We start from the raw sequence: 17,374 nt of genomic DNA, 5'->3' as shown, positions 1-17,374 counted from the left end.
CCGGCCTGGCCTAATTCCCGCTGGCAGATCTACTCTCACATTCCCGCTGAGACTCCTCTGGGCGCCTTCTAAAGAGGGATCTGCCGCCTATACAGCTACAGTTATACAGCTGCTGCACTCCACCCCAGCCATGGCTGCATCTCAGGTGGGGGGGTCCCGGGGGCTTGTTTAACTGCTGTTGTGCTGCACCCCAGAGGTGGGTGAGTTGCAGGGGAGGGCGGCGGATGATGGAAGATCCTTCTGCAGCCAGCTGCACGGGGAACGAGTTCCTTTTTGGAAGGACACCCTGCCCCGTGTTTGCTGCGGGCTGGGACCTGGATCCCCCCAAAGAGCAAGGGAGAGGGTTGGGGGGCCTGCCTCCAGTATTACCGAGGAAGGAATTTGGCATGTGAACTCTGCCCTCTCGTGGCTGAGCTGCAGATGCTCACTCTCCGGGCCAGGGGGGTGGTGGGGTGAGGGGCCCGATCCTGTGTGTGTTGCGCAGGGCGCTGCACCAACCCCATGCATGGCAGCTCTAGCCCTGATGACCTCACGGGCTCCATAGACGAGGGGGAGGACGTCAAGACTAAAACAGGGTCACTATGGAGGGGAGCTAGGCACAGAAGGCCTGAGGTGTCCAAGGTCAAACGAGAACACTGGTAGGTTCAGGAACCCAGGGATCCTGACCCCCAGCCCACAAGGCCGTGGCCCCTTCTGGATCTCCGGCGGCGGGTGATGTCTCGAGGGAGGGTGGGGGGCCAGGCAGCTGGCTCACGCCCAGGGTTGCAGGGCTGTGCTAGGCGCCCTGTTAAATCTGCAGAAGCAGCACGACTCAGCTGGTCTCTCCCCCCCCCGGTGCAGAAAGCCAGGGGCCGTTTCTGGAGTGGGAGGGCTGCACAGCCAAGACGGCCTGGCCGCTGGGGCTCGGTTGCATGCCCTCAAAGGGCAGCTTTCGGTGTGTAGCCACCAAGCGGGCATCTGCACCCCTGGGTGGAGTTGAAATCCCATGAGGGAGGAGGGGTGTTGCTGAGGCTGAGAACCGGGGGGGATACAGGGACGTCCTCTTCCCAGCCTGGGTTGTTGCTGACCCCCTCCATGCGCCATTCTTTCTGCAAAGGACAAGCCCCTGACTCAAGCCCCCTGGGGGCGGGTGCCAGGGGGTTGCCTGGATGCTGCCGTGCCCACGCCATGAGTAAGAGACTGGCTTTGCACTAGTGCAAGCTCGATTTTTTGCACCAGTGCAAATTTCCCTAGCTCTAGCCAGGCCCTTGGAAGCAGCTGCCAGGCTTGGGCAGAATCAGCCCTGTGGGATGGGGCAGCAGGAGACCTGGCTCTGCCACTGTCCTGCTCGGTGAGCTGGGGCAGATCCGCTCCCCTCTCTGGGCCTTTCTGGCTATAGACAGCTTGCTGAGGGGGCAGGTGCTGTCTCACCGTGGGTCGGGGCAGTGCCTAGCAGGACAGGGCCCTGATCTTAGCAGCAGCAGCAGCACCCAGAGGCCCTGCCTAACACCTGCCTGGTGTGCTGTGCGATGCTCCCCATGGCCATGGGAACAGCCCCCCGTTGCTACGACACAGCTCTGCCTCCCAACAGCCGGCTGCTCCCCAGGGCCACTGGCCTCTGCAAACCCTGGGCTGTAGAGTGCAGAGGAAGCTTTTCCCCCAAGGGATCTTGGCTCCTTCCTGCCTCTAGTTGCTCTGGAAACAACAGAGAAACGGCCCCTCTCTGTGTATCTCAGCACGGCTGGGCCGGAAAGTGAGGATCATGCTGATCTGCTTTCTGGGGCAGTTGGGAGACTCTGTTCATGGATGTTTATAAAGGGGGGGTGAGATCTGTGCAAGGAAACTGCCTGCGAGGGAAAACTGTAAAGGGTAACACCTTTAAAAGTAATAAAAGGATTGTTCTGTTACACGGGAAAACTAACCTGGGGAACTCATTGCTGCAGGATTTCAAGGCCAGGCGCTTAGCAGGATTCCCAATGAGGCTTGGGTGCTTAGAGGGAGCGCCGGGGCAGTTCTCCCCAGAGTCATTGCAGCAGAGCCGCTAGCTTTCTTGGCCTTGCAGAGTTGTCATGGAAATGAACCAGCCCACCTCTAGAGCTGCCTCAGACCGCTCCTGTCCTAGACGGGGGTGGGGTTGTGTTATACCCCCCAGCTGAGAGAGCCAGGGGAGCAGAATTTTGCAAGGGGGCTTGATAGACCCAATGGAGAGGAGGGAGGTGAGGGGCAGTAGGCAGACTTGTGAATAGCTGCTGATGTTTGAGGGTGGGTGGGGGCCTCCCCCCATTGTGCAGAGGGAGAAACTGAGGCACAGAGGGTGGAAGGGGCTCACCCAGGGTGATGCAGGGAGTCCGTGGCAGAGCCGGAGCCGGGCATAGAACCCAAGAGTCCTGGCCAGACTGCTGCTCTGACCCCTCCACCCTGTGCCTCCCCCAGGCTGGAAATGGCACGCAGGGGCCTGAGTCCTCGTCCTCCCTCTCTGCCAACGGGACTCTGCTTCCTGCTAAGCTGCAAATAGAAGCCAGGAGAGCTGGCTCCCGGGGCCAAGGAAGCGGGGGGCCGAGTGTTCACAGCCCCCTCCCTGTGCACAGCGGAAGCCATCCCAAGGGGGCAGGGGGAGAGAGGTGATCACTTGGGCAGTGGCCTGCAGTAGCAGGGAGTGGCTGGGGGGTGTCAGACACTGCAGTGGGGCAGGAACGCGGCAGCAAGCCATGAACCGTGTGAGTTGGGGCCTCGTCCCCAGCAGGACAGTGGGTGCCCCGCGCCGGCCAGTCCCGCTGGGACCAACTCCCGGGGCTGCAAATCCCAGTGCAGCAGGATGGGCAGATGGAGGCGGCGCTGATGCCCACAGAGCCCCGCAGACGGGTGGGGAGAGGGGCACTGGCTGCAGGCGCGAAGCAGGGGCCCGGCTGTGGCTTGTGCCAGCTCCCGGCGCAGCCCCAGCCCCGCGGCTCTCCCCTGGCCCATCTTGGCCCCAGGGTTCTCGCTTTGCTTTTCTGATTTTTCCCTCCGCCTCTCCCTGCAATCCATGGCTCTGTCCGTGTGTCCCTGCCTGTGGCTGTCTGTCCCTAGCTGCACTGCTCCCCCTCCTGCAGGGCTTCACTCTCTGGCCTCCTGCTTGCCCTCCATGACCCTCCACCTGGGGTCTGAGCTGGGACCCGTTGGCTGGCATGGGGAGGCTGAGCAGGCCGGGGGCTTTGCTGGTGGGATCCGCATCCACGCAGCAGCAGGAGCCAAAGTGACCCGATCCTGGCTGTCCCCCGGTGCAGGCTGGGCTAGGGCTGGAGGATGGGGGGATGGGCTTGGGATAAAGTTGGCGCTGGTGGGACTCTGTTCCCCCTGACCTCTGCTGCAGACGGAGGGCTGGGATGCTCTGGGGATCTGCGTGGGGTGGGGTGTGGAGCTCTTCCCCTTGGGATTGCCAGCTCACAGCTAAATACTGCTCCCAGCGGATGGCTGTTCAGTGAAATGAGCTTGCAGCCTCCCAGAAGCACCCCCCCACACACACACCTGGCCCCATGGTCTGCAGAGAGAGGAGCAGGACGAAGTGGGGGGCTGAGACCCTCTGGAACAGGGGTGAGGCTTGCCTGCTTCTCTGCAAAGTAGAGGCCTGTTCTCCCAGCCCTTGCAGGTGTCTTTGCTCTGCCCTGGGAAGCTGGGGAAGGAAGGATCCCTTCACGCAGGCAGAGAAATCTATCCCTGCCCAACTCACGCTGCTCTAGACAGGTGTGAGCTGAGAGAGACCCCCCCAGCTCCAGGAGCGGAGCTCTCACAAGCAGCTGTGCACCACTGCCCTCTCCTGGAGGGAATCACAACAGGCCAGCTGCACACAGAGCCCTGTACTGAGAACGGCAGGTGAAGCATGAGCCGGAGGGGCAGGGCCTGGGAGCTGTGAGTTCCAGTTTGCTGCCACAGTCTGCGCAGCCTCCACGCCTAGTGATAGCGATGCAGCTGGATTTGGTTTTTTCAGACCCCCTGTGGGTGCAGAGCGTGTAAATCCAGACCTTTCATTTCTGACGCTGCCGTTGCTACAGAAGCTTCTTCCCAGGGCTCTGCATGGGCAGGGAGTTTTCCTGGGTAGCCAACAAAAAATCCCAGATCAAGCAAAACCTTCCATGGCCTCATCCTACCCTCCCAGGCTGCATCCTGGGTTCTTTTTCGAAAGAAAGCCCCCATCTGGCACGAGCGCCAAGCAGCCTGGTTGGGCTGGGCCCATTGCAGGATCGGGGCCTAAGGCTGAGATTTCCAAGCCATGTAGGGGATTTAGATGCATAATTCCCATCCATTTCAAGGGGTGTTGTTGTGCATTTAAGTCCCACCGGGTGGCTTTGAAAAATCACTGCCTGCCTCCTGGTCCCAGTATAAGCTGCATAAGTAGACTAATGCACCCTGTGCTCAAAGAGGAAGAGCTGCAGATATGGGGAAAAGACACCCTAGACCTCATACGCAAGAAAGGGGTTAACCCTTGCTTTCAATGCGTAACAATCTGAGGTGTGAAAACACGGTCAGCTCCTCCTGTGGGTTTACATGTATTCACACACAATCTAGATCATCTTGTTAGCACCACTCCACAGCTTTACGTTTTCAAAGCACTTCATAAAGATTGACTAACTAGCACTGTGCCCCGCGGGGTGGCAGGAGGGGTTGGTGCAATGGTCACCCCCGGCACACGTGGAGCTTGCTGCGTTTCCAAAGGTTTTGTTCTGTATCATAAGCCCACCCACGTGCTGCAGAAGCAGGGGTTTCCCGCTACCTTGTAGCATGCAGGTTCCTGTGCTTGTGCAGCCCTGCCCTCTACTGGATGGAATAAGAACTGCTCAACAATACATCATAGGACCTATACTGCTAACTATTGATGGGGATTCACCTTCAGCAGAAGTGGCAGAGGCTGGGGCTTTTGCCTCAGGGGAACTTGTGTTCTCTCCCTGCTCCAGACCTGAAGTAGAGTTTTGTGAAGCTCAAAAGCGTGTCTCTTTCACCATCAAAATTTGTTCCAGTAAAAGATATCACCTCACCCCCCTCGTCTTCGCAATACAGCCATTTATCACAGAAGCTGCATTACCCTTCTGTATGGGCACTGCCCTCTGTTTTACAGGTGGGGAAACCGAGTCACAGACCAGCGCAGTGACTTTCCTGAGCTCCCACAGCAAGCTGGGACCAGAACTGAGTTCACAGACAGACAGTGAGACCTGCCCCTGCCCCTGCCCCCCGCCGGGCTTTAACCGAGTCTCCAGCCTATGTCTGTTCCACACAGCTCCCTGCTGTGCTGGCCTGGCTGTGCCTGTGGCTGCTGGCCCCCAGGGGGAGGGGCAGGGAATGTGCTTCCACTGCTAGCGCTTTGGGGCAGGGACCTTCTCTTCCGTCTTCAGAGCACCGTGCAAACCCGAGCGTGGGCCGGGGCGTTATGCCGCGCGCTGCACGCAGGGAAGGGGGCGGGGGGGCATGTAGGGATTACGGGGGGGGGGCGGCGAGAGCTGACAGGGGGCGGGCTCCCACCACTGGGGGCGCTGTGAGACCTCGGTCCCAGCCGCGCTCGCTGGGTCTGCAGCGTCCCGGAGCCATGTGCAGGCGGCAGGGCGGGCGCCCCCTGGGCTCTGCAGGCGGTACTGCAGCCAGCCCTTTGCCCTCCAGCCCCGCCCGCACGCCGGGGGGGCCGCTCGCCAGCCCCGCGCTGCACCCCCGTCAGCCTAGTTGTGCCCGGGGGGGGGGGGGGGGGCGTGCCGATGTGCGGCGGGGGGTGCACGCCTGTTCCCCCCCCATGCTCCCTTCAGGCCGGGGTGCGCGGGCCCAAAGCTCCCCCCCGGCCCGGGAGCGGCCCGCCCGGCCCAGCTGCCCCCTCCCCGCAGCTAGGCGGGGAGCCCAGCCCAGCCCACGTGCTCGGCCCCAGCCGGCCCGGCCACGCCAGGGTTAACCCGCGCGGAGGGATCCCGGAGAGCGTGCGCTGCGGTTCCGTACCGTCACATCCCTCGCCTCCCGAGCGGCTTTGGGCTTGCGTCTCCTTCCGCCCCGGGGCCCGAGTTACAAAATAGAGCCTCTTCCTCTCCCTCCCTGCACCCCCCCCCCGTGAACGGGGCCTGCTTTGCCGCCCCCCCACCCGTCCCGAGCCGGCCCTCTCGTGCGGGCCGCTCCGGCAGGGCAGGGGGCCGGGCCGGGGGCCGGGCCGGGATCCCACCCTCCCCTCGCGGGGCGGGGGGGGCAGCGAGCCCGGAGGTGGCCCAGCAGGACTACTTTCCTCTCCGAAAATGGCTGCCTCGGCGAGCACTTTCTGCCCCGTTTCCTGAAGCCCCGGCGGCGGCGCGGGGGGGCCCCCCAGGAAACCAGGGGGGGGGCCCCGAGGAGCCCCCCCACCTAACTGGAGCCGAGCCGGGGCGGGCGGCGGGCCCGGAGCCGGAGAGGGGAACTGCACCCCCCCCGCCCCCAGCCAGCGCCGCCCCGGGCCGGAGCGAGGGGGCCGGGCCCGGCGGGGGAGGCAGGCGGGGGGTCCCCGGCTGTTGCGAGTCTCTGTGTCAATTTCCTCCCTGGCCGGGCGAGGACGATACAATGTAACCAGCCCGCGGCGGCCGCTCGCGTCCTCGGGGCAAGAAACTTCTCAGCCCCCCCCCGCCCGCCCCATCCGCCTCCTACCCCCCGGCCGGGCCGGGCCGGGTTCGGTCCGCGGGCCCCAGGGCTCCCCCCGGAGGGAGCGGCCCGGCGGCGCGGCCTTCTCTCTCGGATGCGGCGGCTGGAAGATCAAAGGCAAACCCGGAGCAGCTCCCTTTGTGTCTGCCCGGCCCCGGCTCCGGCTCCGGCCCCGGCTCGCTCGTGGGCTGGGGGGTTTCCTCGAGGGGCTGCAGGAGAAGGAAGCGGAGCTCCCCCCCCCCCCGCCGGCACCCGAGCAGGGCCGGGCGCCCCCCGTCTCCCCCGAGTCGGATCTAGCAGCGTTTTCAGCCCGCTAAATTCTTCTGGTTTTCTGCACCCCGTTTTTGTGGTGTGTGTGTAGGGGGGGGAGCAAAGCCAGGGCCCCCCCCCCTTGTATTTTTTAAAATTATTTTTCGGACCATGTTTTCTGCTGCCGCCGGCCGATGGATTTCCCGGGGTGAGGATCCCCGCACGGCCTTGTAAAGAGGTAGGTGGGATTCCCTTTTCTCTACCCCCCTTCTCCAGGGGGTCGGGGGGGGAACCTCTGCCCCGTTTCAATGTAGCCCCCTCGCCTTTCCGCCAGCGCTTTGCGCCCCAGCGAGCGAGCGGCCGGCGCCGGTGGCTATTTGTTGTGACCGGGGCGTGGGGGGGGGGGGGGAGTCGGAGCAAACTAGAAAATCGGTTCCTCCGCTTCTAGGCCTCTGCGTTCCGCCGCCGCCAGCAATAAGGCGAGATCCGACCGGGGGCTGCCCCCCAGCCCCAGCCCCTGGCGGGCTGGAGCCCCGCAGCGCCGCTTTCTGGCTTGTGGAGCGATGGGGGGCCGTGGGGGGCGATGTGCTGCCCTGTTGTTCATCTCCCCCCCCCCCCACCCCTTCGCGCAGCCCAGATTGATTTGGAAATCTCTCTGCACCGTGGAGGGCCGGGTTGAAAGCTAGGCTGGGGAAGAAAGGCGATTGGGGTGTGTGTGTGTGTGTGTGTGGTGGGGAGTCTGGTTTTTACATGGTGGCCTGGTTGGGGGACGTGAGGGGGGGCAGCTTTTGTTGTTTACAATTCCTAATCTGTGGGGTGGTAGTCCCAGGTTCACCTTTCCCCTGATGGGGGCACATTCCCACTCTCGGTGTCTCCCCCATATTCTGTTCCCTTCGGAGTTTGTGAAGAGGGGCTGATCTCTGGCTGTGAAGGGGGCGGCGTTCCCCATCAGAGTATCACAGGGGTGTTTTATGGGGCAAGGCCCCACGGCTGTGGTAAAATAGGCCCCAGGTTGTGGGACTGACTCTGCTCCCTCCCTTCCATGTCCCCTTCCCTTCCCCTCTGTGTTTTCGGTGCCAGGGACCGGGCTTGCCCCACCTTTTCCTGTTAACATCTTGGGGGGGAGGGAACGGGGCTCGCCCCCTTCTCCAGCTGCTCCCCCCTAAATTCCTCGCACTGCTCTGCACTGCCCCGTTACTGAGCTTTACTGAGGAAGTTTCCTGTGGCGAATCAGCTCCCCCAGAAACAAAGTGACCCTAAGTGAGGCCTGGGCTGCCTTCGGCCATCCTCCTGGGATGAATGTAATCTCCAGGGATTACCAGGAGTCCTAGGAGATTTGCTCAAACAGAAAGGGGGGGGGAGGCGGCAGAGCTTTTGATATTTCCTCCCATTTTCCCAGGCAGAAATGTGGCTTTTGTTCCATGCAGCTTTTCTCTCTGTCCGTGCGGGTGGGTAGGCCATTCCCACCCCTCCCCCATCACTGGCACCAAACCCTGAAGACCGCCGGCCAGATTCAGCGCGCGTGTTCCCCCCCATTAAATCCGGCTCCTGTCTGAGCTTCCCCTGCCTTGTGGAATCGTGTGTGTGTGTGTGTGTGTGTGTGAGAGAGAGAGAGAGAGAGGTGGGGGGGGTGGGACCTGTGCCCCAGCAAATCCACAAACACTTTCTCTGTCTCTGCTCTCAGGACGGCTGCTGCACCTGTTGCACGCCCTGTAAGCACAGGCTGTCTAGCTGTTCCCTGTGGTTGTCACTATCCCGTCCAGGTCTCCACCCGTCTCTCTTGTCACGGGGGAAACCGAGGATGCTGGGGCAGGGGTTGGGTGAGCAGGGCATGCGGTGGGGGCCTGCCCCCCCTCTCTGAACAGACGCAGTAGCCAGGAGTCCCCAGGGCTGTGGTTGAACCCGAGGACGGTGTGTCAGCAGGCCTGGAGCTGGGCCCTGCTTTCTGTTCCATGTGGAGGTGTTTGTTTAGATTTAACAAGCAGACGAATTCGCTGTATATCTCACCTCCGGAGTCACTGCTCAAAGACAGTGTCTCCTCCCCCCAACAAAGAAATACATACCAATAACAGGCACCATGTCCTGCTTAAATTAACGCCAGGTTAAAACTGCAGCAGGCCAGGTTCTGATCTGCCTCCCACTGGGGTAAAACTGGAGCAGCTCTACGGACATTGTTACTCCACTTTCACGCTGGCAGAGCTGGGGTCTGAGGGAAGGTGATGGAGAAGCTGCGAAGGGATATTGTGTCCGGTCCGGTCAGACTGCAGCGTTTTGTGTCCCTGCTGTCACAATCCACCTAAACCCTGGCTTTGGTTCCATCTTTACCTAAGCCCAGTTCTTTTGGGCATGTCTCTGCTTTGCTGACCAGACGCCCAGTGCTCCAACCTTTAGACACCCCCCACCCCAAAACTGCGACTAGAACACACGAGTCCTGGGTCTATCCACTGCCTGCACCACTCTTTTAATCCCCCCTCCTGTGTGTTTGTGTTGCTGAGTCACTTTTCTGTGCTGTGAGGTGGTCTAGGCGCCCATCTCTGATTTGGTCTTTTTAGGATGCGGGGCTGCAGGACCTAATTAAAAACACAGACAACTTGGAGTGATGCCCAGAGGTGGAATGAAATTGTAGCCCCCCCCGCCCTGGACTTTGGAGCATGCACTAAAATATTATCCCTTGGCTGGGGGAGACCGATACTCTCAGGGGGTTACCAGAAATCTGCCCCTGACCCAATCCCTTGCAAACGTTTCGGTTTTGAGGCCAGCTCTGAACTGCCCAAATTGCTTCTTAATCTAGAACTTTGTTGTTGCTGTTGTTGCAAATCTTGCTGCTCAGGAATGAAAACTGTCTCTGGGAAGCTGGATGCTGGGTTTGTGTTTTTGGCTGATAGGTGCTTCAGTTCAGCACGCAATGGAGGCTTGCCTTTACGGCCCTGCTTCTGCAGTCGGATCTGTGTGGGCTGGACCCCTTGCGGGGATCTGCCCACGTGGATCCGCTTGTGGGATCTGGGCCCAAGATGTTCGTGTGTGTGGACTTTCCTCGCTGAGGCCTCAGGGTCTTTTGCATCCAACAGAGAAACAGCTGGTGATGGCTCTGTCCATTTTCTCCCTGCCTTGGGGCGCCGGGAGCACTCATTCTCAGCCCAGGCTCTCTGGGAAGGTCTGTTGCTGCCCATGGCAGCACCAGCGAGAGGTTGGTGATGCTGGCGGGGCGTACCTGGGCCATGCCGGTGTGGAGTAAGGCCTGGTCGTGCCCCATCTACTCGCTTTTTGCAGTAAGTAGGTGACTGGCCCAGGGTCACAAAGAGCGTCAGAAACAGCCCCGCCCGGCCCCGGTCTTGCCATGAGACCCCGTTTCCCCTCCCAGAGCCGGGGATAGAACCCAAACAAGTCTCCTACTCTGAACACTGGGCCATGCTGCTTCCCAACAGACACAGACATGGCAGCTGGAGCGTGCTAAAACGGGAGCTGCTGTTCCTGGGAGGATGTGGGGTGTGGGGGGCTCCGGCCCCACACTTCGATCTAGTTCTCGTCCTCTCCCACCATCGCGGCTGGCGATGCCCGGCATTGGTTGGGTAAAGCTGCATTTTGCTTGCCAGGACTCCGGGGGCAAAGGCCAACGGAGCTCAGAGGGATCCTTGCCCTGTCGCCCGCGCCAATGGGGAACGCCTCGCCCGGCAGCTGCCCCGCCTCCCAAGGGAGCTGGGCACAGAGATCGAGGCAGAGCATCCCTCGGGGACGTGAGAGGCTTGCGGCCGCAGATTGGGCCCGTCTAGCCCAGTGTCCCGTCTCTGACAGTGAGTGGTGCCAGGGCCAAGAAGACCTGCATGGGGCAGTTAAGGGGGATCTGATGTGGGGGAGAAAACGTCCCCCCCGGCCCCTTTGCTCTGGCTTTTGTCTCTTGTTACCCTCCCTGGACTTTCTCCACCCCACCTCCTGGCTCCCCAAGGTACTGTCCATGCAGCCAGCCCAGTTGAGGGGGGTCATTGAATCTCAGAGGCTCAGCAGGGTCAGATCAGGTCACTGCTTGGATGGGTGACCCGTGCAGAGCACCTCCGTGGTTTTGGGGGCGTGCTTGTCCCTTTCACCATTGTCCCGGGGGGACTTTGCCCCAGGAAGTTCTGTCTTTAGGCTGACATTTCCAGCCAAGGCCCTGGCTGCCCCGGTCACCGAACAATCAATCCCATAGCACTTCTTACAAGAGTCTCTGCGCCCTGCTCCAGGGGATGGTGAAACCAGCTCTGCCCTCTGATCTGAGGAGCTCAAAGAACTTTTCAAAAGCCGTGCAGGGCAGCATCAGCCTGCTACGCTGACGGGGAGACTGAGGCACGGAGAGGCAGCACTGGTCCAGGATCACTCAGCGACAGAGAATGGGGCCCGGGAGTCCTGACTTCCATCTGCCCCACTCGAAACACGTCCTTGGTTTTGCTGTAGCTCTGGGTTTTGTCCAGCGGTTACACGGTGGACCCTGCAGCGTGGTGGGTAATCATGACGGCGATATCGCCTGGTGCCCCACTGGGCCAGCAGCTTCTCAGCGATACCCCCCCTGTCCCCCCCCAACCCCTGAGCCAGCTGGCTTCTGGGGGTGCCCACTCCTACTGCAAGCTGTGACGGGAAGGAAGCTGGCTGCCACCACCTGTGGTGGCTGTAATTGAGGTCAGTCCATGCAAATGCCACAGGCCTTGCCTGCTGGGAACATCCTGCCCCAGATATGCTGCACTGACCCCTTCCTGTCCATGGGGCAGCCGCGTCTCCCATGGAAGAGCCGGAGCAGCTCGTTTCTGGGCCCGGGTCTGGCAGCAGCCCGCTGTGAGTGGCACGGGCAGCAGAGAACTACATCTCCCAGGATGCACTGCGGCACAGGCCGTTCAGTTTGTCCTTGGGAAGCATCGTAGGAGAAGCAGGCGGCTGGGGCTGTGGGACCGGGCGGGAGCGGGGTGGGGGGTGAGCGGGGGGCGTGTCTGGTTGGAACAAGGGTGCTGTGAAATGTGGGCTCGGAGCAAAGCATGCTGGGTCCCCCCATCTCTCTAGTCCTGCTCACTGTAGCACAAGCCTGAGATTTGAATGGGTCTCCCCCAAGCAAGGCGCCCTCCATGGGGCGCGGGCGCCGGTCACTTCTGTGCTGCTGGCAGACGCCCGCTGACCGCCCTGGTGACGGAGCTCAGCGTCCGGCCTGGCCCTGCAGAGCCCCCGGCCGGGGTGGGAGGGGAGCTTGCTGTCCACCACGGTCCAGCTGCTGGTGCAGGGGCCCGGTTCTGATGGGGTTGGGGGTGTCATGTGATGTGCACTGAGCCCTGGCCCACTCGTGATGCCCACTGGGTTCATGTGGGTCTCTCAGGGCATCCTCTGGCGATGGCCGAGCGGGGGACAATCCCCCGCCCACTGCCTCTTGGCAGGAGGGTGAAGGGGCAGGGGCGGTGTGTGTGGTGGGGTGGCGTGTCCTGTCCTGTCGCTGCCCTGGCTGTACCACCCGGCAGCCAAGCAGAGAGCGGCAGACTCCAGGCCTCTGGTGCTGGCACTGCCCCAGGGGTGGTGATGGCTGCACTAGGCCTCGAAACTGAAATACGTCGTGTGACGCTCTGCTAATAACACCCGCCTCGCCCCAGCAGCACACACCTGGTGCCCACCCCGCTGGGGGCGCTGCTGCTTCAGAACGCCAGGCCCCTCCTTTCGCTACTGCAGGGGAGGAGCGCGGTCGATGGTGCTTGGTAGGCGGGTGGGAAGACGAGGTCTCTGCCCCAAAGAACTTGCAGGTGGAGACGCAGGGGGAATGTAGCTGGTCTGGGTGGAGTTGGAGGGGGGCATGGATGGGCATGGGGGCGGGGCAGGGGCACACGGCTGAATGGCTCCCTGCCCCCACCCCACATTTCCCAAAGGGCGTATTCACCTGTGGCAGGGGCGGGGGGGGTATAGAGCTGTACCCATGTAAACCCCTCGTGCCAGGTGTGCTGCGCACAGGTGAAAGTGGCTTGTCCCAGCATGCTTCACCCTGTCACTTTTTGCACCAGTGCAGGGTGTTTGCCCTAGTACAACCCCCCCTCACCTGTGTAGACAGCCCTTGGGGTTTGCACGTGGTGGTGAGCTGACCTGGGGGGCAGGGAGGGAAGTTGGCTAGAGGCTCCTGGCCTGCTGGGGGCTGGTTCCTGTGACATGGGCCCTGGCCTGCTGGGGGCTGGGCTGAGACGTACTCACTCGAGCGGCCTCTGGTGGGAATGATGCCTGCGGCCGCTCCCAGGGCTGGCGCAGGTGACCCAGAGGCTGGCGGCTGCGTCTCCCGGCGCTGGGTGTCTGCCGGCAGCCATGGGTCTGGCATGCCGATGGGGGGGGGAGGCCATGGCTGGTGTTAATGAGCTGACGTGTCCCCTCCTCGCGCAGGTCTCTCTGGGAGGGACGGCAGGAGACGGGATGGATGATCGGAAACCGCCCAGTCAGGCCAAAGACACTGAGGTGCCAGGTGAGTCCGGAGCAGGGCTGGGGGCCAGATGGGCACTGCTGGAGGCGCCCGCAGCAGCTGTGCTGGAAGCCCCTGGCCTGGAGGCTGGTGGCTGCCCCGAGCCGATGCCAAGGCGCAGGGGTTGTGGCTCACGGCTGGTGGGGCGGAGTCACCTTGGCTGGGCAAAGTGGCTGCCTCGACTCGCTCTCTGGGTCTCGTGTTGCGTTTCGGGGGCACCCGACACCCCCCAGAACAGCCAAATTGGCCACTTTTTACCTGGCGTTTTGGGACAGGATTACATGGACATTGCCAGCTCCTGTGTGGCCCCAACTTATCTGAAACTCGGTCGCCTAAAGAGTGGGGTCAAGGGATTAGAGGAGGGGGACTGGGAGCTGGGGCTCCTGGGTTCTAGTCCCAGCTGGCTTGTGTGATCTTGGGCCAGTGCCTCAGTTTCCCCATCAGAGCAATGGGTCTGAAACTGGCCCAGCCCAGTCCCTGGCGGCAGCTGTGAGCGGTGGGCGAAGGGCCTGGAGGAGGCTGATGGATGATTGATCCGCACCGTGTGGGGGGCCGTGGCTGGCTCGCTAGGGGTTACTCCCTCCTGTCTGGGAGCCCCGTCGGGCGCCGTTCCGCGTTGCCAGTGTGCTGCCCTGGCTGGGTGTGGATGTCCAGCCGCCCCAGTACAGACCACGGGGGGGCGGGGGGGGGGCGGTTACAGGCATCCCCCAGCTGGGTGGTCTCTGCCATGCGAGGGGGATGCACTCCGTGCCCTGAAAGTCTAAGGGTGGTGGCTGGTGCCTGCTCTGATCCGTGGCCCTGTTTGTGGCTGGGGCGGGGCGTCGGGGGTGGTAGCGTGAGAGGGGGATCGGTGTGACGGGGGGTGGGCACCGCCGCTGCTGGGGTCCTGATGGGGCCGTTCTCCTGTTGCAGCCGACGGGGGCGTGTCTTCGGAAGAGCGGGGCGGCGCGGAAGGGGATCCCCTGAAGCCGCCGGAAGGGACCCCCCCGGCACAGGAACCGGAAGCCCAGGAGCCTCCCCAGGCCTGCAGGTGGGAGGCGGGAGGCCTGCAATCCTGGCGGCTGGAGCTAGGAGTTGGGGACTGTGATTTGGGGCGGGGGCAGGTGAGGGAAGTGGATCCATCCCACTCGAGTGGGGGGGTGACAGACACCCCAGCGGGGCCCAGTCGGGAGCTAAGGCCCCTGATTCGCTGTCGGGTTGGGAAGCCAAATGGAAACCATTGGGGCTGGGACCCCAAAGCCCAGGGGGATGGTGGGGGGCCCTCTGCCCTCCAGGGATGGGAAGGGGACATGGGTGCAGGGGGACATTTGAGGGATCCCCTGGCCTGGGGTTATTTGCCCGGGGGGTGGTGAAGGGAGGTGACTGGGCTGGTAAAGGGGGTATAGTTTTGGGGGGCGGAGGGGCATGTTTGTGTCCCCCCCCCCACTGACTCTGCTCTCATCTCCGCCCCCCAGCACCCCAGCCAGGCGCTGCGCCCTCTGCAACTGCGGTGAGTGGAGCCTGCACGGGCAGCGGGAGCTGCAGCGCTTCGAGCCGGCGCCCGACTGGACCCAGCGTCTCTCTGGGCAGCAGGACGGGAGGGGCCCCGGCGATGACTTGTCCCAGATCGGCTTCTCGGAGGGGGTGTCGCCGGGAGAGCTGTTTGAGCCGACGGGTGAGCGTCTCCCTCTCTCCCAGCCAGCAGCCCCCCACCCCCAGCTCTGCTAGGGCCCCTCTCTCCCAGCCCTGGGGTCCCACCCTCAGCTCTCCGGTGCCCCCCCAGGCCCAGGGACCCGAGTGCAAAGGCTGGCGCGGCACTCAGGTATCTCCTTCCCTTTCAGGCCCTTCGTGTCCCCCGCGAGGCCCAGAAATCTCTCTGTGGGGAGGGCTCCCCGCCCACCAGGCAGAGTCCTGGAGAGGGCGAGCAGGGGGTTCCCTACCCTGAACCCCCCCCACGTTAACCCTTGCCTCCCCTCGCAGGGCACTTCTGGGCTCACCACTGGTGCGCGGCCTGGTCGGCGGGGGTGCAGCAGGCCGGAGCTGGGCTGAGTGAGGTGCACAAAGCTGTTTTCTCAGGGATCTCGCAGGTGAGGGGTGCCCGGTGGGAGCGCTGCAGTTTGGGGGGAGGTGGGGGGACTGCATGACTCATGGCATTGGGGGTCCACTTGGTTCCCCCCCCGGAAAGGGAGACCTCTGAGGAAGGTCAGGCGCTCCAACGTTCCCCTCTGCCAGCGCTGGGGGGGGCCACCACTGTAAAAGCGAGGCCCTGCCCCAGGTGCTCTCGGCTCAATCATCCAAGGGGTGTTTGTGTTCACCTCCCTAATTCCCCACGCCTTCACTTTCCGTCCTAAACTGTTACGCCGCTAATCAGCTGCCATGCGCCACACCAGAGGTGGCTGCATCTCAGCCCCAGATGAGGGATCCTGGCCTAACATTGCTTTGTAGTTGTTGTTAAGCAGCTCCCAGCTCCCACCCCGAAGGTGGCTGCACTTCGGGGTTGGCAGGCTCTCGGGGATCACCTCGGAGGAGCCTGGCTGAGACAACGTCCGTCCGCCCGCATCTCTAACTTGTCCCTGCTGCTTTCAGAAATGTGAACACTGTCAGAGGATGGGTGCTACCATTCAGTGCCACTCGGAGGGGTGTCCGCGGCGCTACCACTTCCCATGCGCAGCGGCCAGCGGCTCCTTCCAGTCCATGAAAACCCTCCGGCTCCTCTGCCCGGAGCACGTGGCCGAGGCGGTGCAGATGGGTAGGTGCTGCCAGCGCCTCTGAGCAGGGGGTGCTGTGGGGTGCGAAGAAGAGCTCCCCTCTGCCCCGTGGCTGGTGGAGTTTGGGAGGGGAGAAAGGGGTTCTTAAGGCCCTAGGGGGAGTGGGGTCTAGTGGTTAGAGCAGGGGCAGGGGGAGCCAGGACTCCTGGGTTCTCTTCCTGGGTCTGTCACCGCTGTGATGGTGCAGCTGGGGGTCCGGGTGGATGTCGGTGTGCTGCTGAGATCCTTGGGGGTGGGGGGAGCTGGTGTGGGTGGGCTGTGGGTGCTGCCAGCCAGGGGGAAGCCCCAGGGTGTGGGCAGAGAACACACATGGGCTGTGGGCAGGTCTGTGGCAGAGGGCTTTGGCAGGGGAACGACCTGGGCATCCTGGGTGGCAGGGTGCAAGAGGACACGTTTCCCTGACTCCCTGCCCCGCTCCCCCAGAGGACTCGCGGTGCGTGGTGTGCGACGGGCCAGGGGACCTGCGCGACCTGCTCTTCTGCACCAGCTGCGGGCTGCACTACCACGGCTCCTGCCTGGACGTCGCCATCACCCCACGCAAGCGCTCCGGCTGGCAGTGCCCCGAGTGCAAAGTCTGCCAGACGTGCAGGTAGGTGGCAAGACGCCGGGCACGGGCCCTGTGTGAAACGCCCCAGCCTTCCTGCTCCGGGGGAGGGGGGCCAGGATTCCTGCCCTCGTGTTCCAGACTTGGGGCAGGGGAGCAAAAAGGCGAGGGTGTCTTGTGGGTAGAGCAGTGGGCCCTGGGAGGCAACAGGCCTGGGTCCTGCTCTTGGCTCTGAGCCGGGAGTGGGTCTAGGGGGCTACAGCTGGGAGGCCTGGGAGCCAGGACTCCTGGGTTCTCTCCTTGGCTGCGCTGCTGTCTCATGGCGAAGGCCCCGTGCAGTGCCAGCCACCCCTGAGGGCTGTGGGGTGGTGGGTGGAGGCCAGGGTGGTGCTCGACCCCTGAGGGGCCTAAGGCTGGTCCGACAGCAGCCTCTTCCCCGCAGGCAGCCCGGCGCGGACTCCATGATGCTGGTGTGCGAGGCCTGTGACAAGGGCTGCCACACGTTCTGCTTGCAGCCGGCCATCGAGAGCCTTCCCACGGACTCCTGGAAGTGCAAGGTGGGCCCCATACCTGCATCTCCGGCCATGGGAGGCCAGGCCAGGGCGGCATCTGCTCTGGGGCCCTGGCAGCTCGTCCCATGGAGCCGGCCCTGATGCCAGCGGCGCAGACGGAGTCCCTGGGGGGAGGGAGAAGGACCCCCAGGCTTTCCTGGGCCCACAGCCCCCATAATCCAGGGGGAAGAAATCGCCTGATGGCACCTGAACCAGCCCATGCCTGTCCCTGACCCCTGCCCTG

The 17,374-nt window shown here is 63.1% G+C and overlaps 1 protein-coding gene across 1 annotated transcript in view; it reads left to right on the top strand.

Annotated features, from left to right (window-relative positions):
- The first annotated feature begins 5,962 nt into the window (after positions 1-5,962).
- Positions 5,963-17,374, top strand: part of KMT2D (lysine methyltransferase 2D) — a 44,530-nt gene continuing 33,118 nt past the window's right edge. Inside the window, 8 exon segments of the mRNA XM_067529772.1 lie at positions 5,963-7,081; positions 13,213-13,291; positions 14,201-14,318; positions 14,743-14,942; positions 15,248-15,354; positions 15,854-16,016; positions 16,459-16,624; positions 17,022-17,136. Coding sequence (XP_067385873.1) covers positions 13,243-13,291; positions 14,201-14,318; positions 14,743-14,942; positions 15,248-15,354; positions 15,854-16,016; positions 16,459-16,624; positions 17,022-17,136 — 918 coding nt within the window. The 5' untranslated portion in view covers positions 5,963-7,081; positions 13,213-13,242.

Source organism: Emydura macquarii, unplaced genomic scaffold (genome assembly GCF_026122565.2).
Source record: "Emydura macquarii macquarii isolate MOO-44397 ecotype Brisbane River unplaced genomic scaffold, CSIRO-AGI_Emac_v2 contig_2994, whole genome shotgun sequence".
Lineage (NCBI taxonomy): Eukaryota > Metazoa > Chordata > Testudines > Chelidae > Emydura > Emydura macquarii.
Note: the sequence above shows the minus strand (reverse complement) of the source record. Positions and strands in the feature narration are given on the sequence as shown.